Below are 7,599 nucleotides of genomic sequence, written 5' to 3'. Positions count from 1 at the left end.
TTATGTGTATATTCTAATTTTTTATTCATCATTTAAAACAAAAATAAACTAAATTTCAACAAAACTTCATTGGTCGCTCTTAAAAATAAGTTTTCCGGATGATATGGGCGATTTATAAACCTGAAAATGAAAAATATTATTTTAAGTTTAAACTAATAAGTTGGATCCAGCAAGTATTCTCATTATATTACCATATAGTTTATTCTATACTAACGACTATAACTATAACTAATGACTAAATGTTAATAAATGGCTATTTCTGTCGAAAGTTTCGTTTTATACTAAAAAAATATTTTATACTTTATAATAAACCAAGGAGTTGGACAGAGAGTAAGCAGAAATAGATGAACCAGTAACAGTAATGGTGCACAAAATAACAAACGACGAATTTGAACTATAGAACTATAACAACTACCAGATTGATAACAGATAACCTTCAGATGACATGAAAATTACAAAGTGACCTTTCTTTATTTAATCTAAGCTGATGATGATGCTGATAACGAAATACTTAAGGACTAAGGTACTACCTAATATAATACCTCAGAACAACCACCAGTACATTAGAGAACATAAGGTGAACCCGTCGAAGTGTGAACTAGTTTTCAGTTAGATGATTTTTATGACATATTTTGCATGATTTAGGAGATGTTTTAAGTCATGATATTTTTTCCTAGAATGCTTACGGATTTTACTACATATACTTAAATTTGGGCACGTTAAAAATTATTTTTATATAAAATAATTTTTTTCTTCAGTATTTTTGCCGCCCTCTCATAATTTGCCGCCCTAGGCAACTGCCTATATTGCCTAATGGATAAAGCGGCCCTGCTGATGAGTATAAAGAGTGTTTAAGATAAACAAGACAAATGTAAACTTCAATTTGAATATAAATAAGTGAATAAAAACCTTAAATTTACATTTTTTCGTTAATTTTTTCCAGCATACACTTCATTGTCTGGATATTAAATAAACTTTTTAGGACCTATATTACATTTTCTATGTGGTATAGTAAAAGATGTGTTTTGTTTATATCTAATATGGTTTATACAACAAACAAAATAGAATGATACTTACAATATTTCCATCAGTGGGGGTAAAAGTGTATGTTTTTGTAACATCGCCAGCTTGGACTATAAGAATATCTCCATCGAATCTAGCCATACACTGTAACAATATACAAAAATATTCCTTTTAGTAGTGGGACTCAAAAGTCTGAAGAAATGTTACTTGTCATCTCAAATTGGGACAATCTACTGAAAAATCTAAACATGTTTGTTGTGAACTGCCTCTTTTCTATAACATAAGTAGCAATCCAGAAGATGGAACTCGCTGAATATGAAGACTTGGATTGAAGAATTCTTCTTCTAAACAATTTCTAAGTCGAATTGGTAATAAAAATATTTGATGATTTAAAAGCACTTTATTTTATTGAGTACAATTACAAAAATACTTTGTTGCAAAAACTTATTTAACTAAAATAACGCGTATAAGCATCAAATTGATCAAGAATACACTGTTTTGTTGGCCAGACCTAGTGCCTGGTTTAACTAGGCACTACGTCTGCGCGGCTTGAGATGCGATTATACAACGCTTAATTGCTGCTTCAATCCAAAAATTTGTAGCAAACCGCCAAATTAAACAGCTTGTAATGAACTTTTAAGTGGGTTATTTCTTAACATAATTTCAGCAATAAAACCATTTTTTGTCACATATTTTAGAAGAAAAATTATAAATGAAACAATAAAACTGAAAGATTTATCACCTTTTAAATGAGGATTCCGAAAACAATAAAACCTATTGACACATTTTTAGATACACATTATACCTGCCTTTTACCGAAAGCAATATGGATCAAATAGAAAAAATAACAACTTTACGACAAGGTGTCGAGTTGCAAAAAACAGGCAAAAAAAGGTATTAGACGCAAACATAAAAATATCAAGCATGTTTTAAGTTATTAACTGTAACAGAAAGAATAAGGGATTCTTGATGATATGTTAAGAGTTTAACAATAATAAAAAATAGTAGACTTTCTTGGAAACTATTACAGAATCTTAATCAAGACATTATTTCTACGGTTTGCCAAAGATCTTAATAAACTAAGCGTCCTGACAACTCATGGTAAAAATGACAGAGTATTTGAAAAAAAAAACAAAGGTAAAAGGAATGAGAATGGGATAGAGCCAATCAGTTGAGCGATACTTTTAATGATATCTTACTTGGATTCTCTATCCAATGAAAAATAGCAAAGCCCCTATTATTGACAACCTGTATACATAGTAATTCAAGAAGTTTGGGGCGAAAATATTATAGTGGTTTTTCCAAATAGTACAGAGAACGCTTCCGCATGAATCATAATTGGCAGTACCAGGTCGGAGGAATTCCTCATTGACACATCTGAAAATAAATATGAGAAGGACGTGGCAGCCAGGATCATTGTAGAAAACAGGGCATATTACTTATTAATGACCGTACTTAAATAAAAATGATTTTAAAAAAATTAATTTGTAAAGTAATACATATTTTATTATTTTACATAATAGTTTTTAATGGTTTCGTGACATAAGAAACTGGTGCGCATTTCTGATCTTCAGACAGTAATCAGATGATACAAGAGAGACTCCTGTGCATTCGACAACCAGCATAAACGCCTAAACAGTGCATACCGTACAGCACCCATAGAAGAAAAAAAGAAATGGAAGATACTTATGCTACTTACTATAAAATGAGTACTTACTAACCTTAACTACTACTCCTAATGCGTTAGTCTCTTCGTATTCTACGCCCAAAGGAATAACAACTGCTTTCGATTTTCCATCATAAGACTTTATTACCGTCACTTTATCGGAGTCTTGTTTAATATCAATTGAGTATTTCACATAATTGTACGGAAAACCTGAAAATAACCGAATTAAGTATTAAAACAAGATACATATAAGGTGCAGCATTATTACGAGGAAGTCTAATTACTCATTTGGCGAAAGAGATATTCTTCTTCTTTATGTGCCGTCTTCTACCGAAGGTTGGCGACCATTAAACGATAGGTTTCTCTATTTTGTGCCGCATGTATTATGTTCGAAGCTTCTGGTATTTGAAACCATTCTCTCAAGTTTCTCAGCCAGGATTTCTTCTTTCTGCCCAAACCCCTTCTACCTTCAATCTTGCCTTCCACGATAAGATGTAACAGACTGTACTTATCATTACGAAACACATGGCCCAGGTATGACGCTTTTCTCCTTTTAACAGTTGTTAACAATTCCACTTCTTTACCCATTCGTCATAACGCTTAGGTGGCGTTTGCATAAGAGCTTTCTCATTTTGATGAATTTGGATCTTTCTATTTCAATTCGGATCTTAATCTCTCCGTCTGGGTCCCACTTATCTACTGTATATCCTAGATATTTAAATCAGTGTACTCTTTCAATACGTTCGGCTTCAATATTCAGGTCGATATGTTGAATGTTCTTTTTACTGATCACCATAAATTTAGTTTTCTTCTATCTCTTCAAAAGAGATATGAAAAAAGTAATTTAGGTAAAAATTGGTGTTATTTGTTACATATTTGTTAATAAGATAGTGTGATGTTAAAGTTTTTAACAGATATCCTACATGGCAACATAAGACTCCCACCTTGGGGTTGCTGACCCTGAGACGATGTCTCCGTAAAGGCTCTTGATGGCAACTAAGTTATCTAACGATGTCTCTGTGACTTGAAGAAAATATTTTATAGAGTAGGACTCAAAGATGTAATATATCTTCTAAATAATAGAAAAATTCTTCAAATCTGTCAAAACAACAACATGGAGGTCAGATTAGACGGACAACTTAAAGAAACTATATATACAGGCAACGGAATAAGATAGGAGGAGGCCTATGTTCTTCAATTTATTCATGGATGAAGCAATAAAAAGTATCAACAAATGAAGAGGAAATAGAATAGAAAACAAAAAAAAAATAAAAATACTCTGTACGCAGACGATGCAATGTTGATAGCCCAAGATGAAGAAAGTCTACAAAAACTAGCCAAATTTAACAAATTTAATATAAGCGTAAAATTATTAATGTGACTTTCACATTTCAGAAAACAAAAATAACAGTAATCAGCAAAGAATCACCTACCAGATGTAAATTAGAAATTGATGGCGTAATGAAAACAAAATATCTTGAAATTACACTGTTTAGCTATGAAGACTTAGAGAGAGAAATGAGACTAGTGAACTACAAAAGACTGATAGAATGTCCTAATAACACTATTTGGGGCAAAACCAACATGGTAACACTAAGATGAAGTCAAGAATTTATAAAGTCAGTGTAAGATTACTAAAGACGTATGTATCAGAAATAAGACCCGACACATCCACAACACAAAGGCTACTGGAAATGTCGGAGATGAGTGTACTGAGAAGAATTACACAAAATACTATAAGAGATCGAAAGAGGAGGGACGAAGTTAGAACAAAATGTAACATACAGTGTTTAAACGAATGGAAACTTAACAGAAAACAAGAATGAGATAATCAAAAAGTAGAATGAGGGAGACCCGAGTGATCAAAATAGCAATAGATAAGTATCGACAGACCGCGAAAAAGCGGGTGTGAGAACCTTCCGCGTAGGTATCAATCCGTCGATAAATAAACAGAATTGCTTATAGAGATGAAGAAGAAGATTATGTGAGTCGACGTGATTGATTTTATCCACAGAGTATAGCCACCAACAGGAAAAGGACAATCCGTAAACAAAAATATTGTAACACTTAAAATAATTAAAAATAAATTATAACATTTTAAATTTTAACATTTAGGTTTATAGTTTGCTCCTGCTATTGCAAGACCAAGAAAAATTAAGTAGAGTAATTAAAAAAAATACAAGAAATGTATACCCCCCAAACCGTATTACGAGAGAATCCGATTATATAGCTCCAGACTGAACATTCAATTCCCAACAGTATTTCAAACGAATACCAATAACTATCTACCTTGGACTATCGAACAGCCCAAAGTCATTACAGCGTTAATTATATATAATAAACATGAAACTAGTCCTATTATTTTTAAAGTTAAACTAAATTCAATCCTAGATCAACAATACAATGAGTGGATTAAAATTTATACAGATGCATCCAAAGGTGAACTTGGCGTTGGAGTAGCAGTGGTAACCCCAAATGACACTTTTCAATTTAAACTTCCTCTAAATTCCAGCATCTATACTGCAGAACTATTTGGTTTGCTCAAAGCCATCAAGCAAGTAAATATTAAAAACATCCCTTGTTGTCTAGTCCTCTCTGACTCTCTCAGCGCAGTCAAAGCTATGCAAAATGTATACCCTAAACACCCCATTGAGAAAATTATCAGGGCCGAATTAATGAAAGCTCAATAAAATTTCAGAAGAGTCCACTTCCTATGGATACCATCTCATATAGGCATAGAAGGGAATGAAGAAGCAGATACTAGTGCGCGTAACGCTATCACCAGTGACGCATCAGAAACAAAGTGTCGGAGTATCGCAGGCGATCTAAAAGTTTATTTCAACAATAAGATGTTAAGTGCGTGGAATCGGGAGTGGAATGACTCTAGTTCGAAACTCAGAACCATCAAAAGTGATATTTTTTCATGGAAGTCCACAGCCAGAAGTAGAAGATGCCAAACTATTATTACACGTCTACGACTTGGACACTGCAGGTATACTCATGCCTATCTCTTCTCAAATAGTGAACCTCCAAAATGCGAAACATGCAATACAGTCGACAGTATAAAGCACTTCTTGATAGACTGTCCTAAATATGTAAATCAAAGACAGTCTTACAATTTGCCAAATAACCTGAAAGCACTCCTCAACAAAAGTTTAGTTCCGAACAATTTATTAGGTTACTTAAAATGTATAAATATGTTACACAAAATTTAACTTAATTAATTGTTACAAATGTTCAATTGTTCACAAATTGTAAATAATTGTTACAATGATTGATTGTTACAAATGTTAAATTTAATATTATTACAAATGTTACAGGAATGTCGCTAATAACCTTTGGGTGGATGCGACTTTGTTTCTTTAAATAAAAAAAAAAAGAAATGTATACATAAAAGATTAGAGCCATAATAAATTAAATTCTATACTACATACCCATTGCGCTGAGATAGTTGGCAAAATTTTCTTCTCCAACCACGGTATATTTTCCATTAAGAACCATTTTGAAATTGTTATAACAAACGATTTCTAAATCTACAGTGTATCGTTCTGTAGTATTTCAGGTTGTAGACTGCACAGCTGACTTAAACAAATGTGCCAGTAATTAACCTTATCATTAAATATTATATACCAAGTCATGCATTTAAATAACTAATTTGGTTTAATTTTTAAATGAAAATTAATTCAACTAATGCATTAAATTTTTATGTACATAGACATATTTCATAAATGTTTTGAAGTATTTATCTTCCAAATGCTTTAATGCTATTATTGCGTAATAATTAGTTAGTTTTAGCATTAGATGCAGGTGATAATTGTAAACAATAATTTATATATTTACTTCTTTCATCAATAAATAACTGACCTTCGTGAAAAAGGTTCATAAATATTTTTGACGTATACACAGGAAGTTAACCTGTCCATTATGTTTTAATTTGTAGTTTTATTCTTTTTTACTGAATCAGAAATACAAATTGCCGCTGTCATCAATTTAACAAGATAAAGGCGAAATATCAAATGAAAAAAATCTGTAGCAGTATATTTCGATATTCAAGATATCTGTGCAAATATCGCAAATATTGTCACCAAAATAAGAACGAATCTTTGGACTTGACGTAGGTTTTGTGGCAGAGATTCTTGACTTCCATTGAGACGATTAAACCTTTTTTTGACGTCGTGGCCCTAAACACTCATCTAGTGATGGTGCGTTTCACAAAATTTGCTGAGTTTTGCCCAGTTTAGCGACTCGGTGTGAGTGGGTTCCCTTGTCCCATTCTTTGTTTTTTGTTAGTTTATCATTTGTGGCTGACACCGTTTTGTTAGCGATTTTTTAATGTTTTTGATGGCCGAAGCCTTTTTTTAAATACGTGTCATTTTTTTTAGGCTTAGGTTAAGGTACTATCATCTAAGGCAGCGGCGGGGGAACATTTTTAATCATTTCCCCAAAATATTTTTGTGTAAGTTGATATTACCCCATGGCGAAGAGCAAGAAAAAACGAAATCGCCTCTTTTTAGCATCTTTCATGTTATAGCCCCCATGATAATTTTGAAAAGAAAACAATAATTAAAAATTTAATTTAAACATAATTTATTCAATTTATCAATGTAATACCTAGTAATCCATAACTTTCACCCCCACAGAAAATATAAGTAAATGATAATTTCTTGTTATTTTGTCATACAAGAAAAATATCATATGAATTACAAAATAACGAGAAATTATCATTTGCTTATATTTTCTGTGGGGGCGAATTTTCATGGGAGAGGTTTCATGTTCGATACAATTGCTTCAAAATTGGGACTTGGTGTAAGCGCGATTTGAACACAGTCTTCAGCGTTTAATCGATTTCTGTTCTTCGTTTTTATGTTCATTAGAGTGGAAAAGCCTTGTTCGCACAAACATATTGTTCC

At 32.2% G+C, this 7,599-nt stretch overlaps 1 protein-coding gene across 1 annotated transcript; it reads right to left on the bottom strand.

Moving 5' to 3' along the window:
• On the bottom strand, positions 1 to 6,320 carry LOC140435476 (fatty acid-binding protein, liver-like). The gene is made up of 4 exons (XM_072524209.1): positions 6,124 to 6,320; positions 2,745 to 2,899; positions 1,078 to 1,167; positions 1 to 120 (listed from the first exon to the last, which is right to left on the bottom strand). Exons 1-4 carry the CDS (start codon positions 6,188 to 6,190, stop codon positions 67 to 69), a joined length of 366 nt encoding a protein of 121 aa, XP_072380310.1. The 5' UTR covers positions 6,191 to 6,320; the 3' UTR covers positions 1 to 66.
• Positions 6,321 to 7,599: the final 1,279 nt, after the last annotated feature.

Source organism: Diabrotica undecimpunctata, chromosome 3 (assembly GCF_040954645.1).
Source record: "Diabrotica undecimpunctata isolate CICGRU chromosome 3, icDiaUnde3, whole genome shotgun sequence".
Taxonomy (NCBI): Eukaryota; Metazoa; Arthropoda; class Insecta; order Coleoptera; family Chrysomelidae; genus Diabrotica; species Diabrotica undecimpunctata.
The sequence above is the reverse complement of the archived record's forward strand: the minus strand, read 5'-3'. Positions and strand labels throughout refer to the sequence as shown.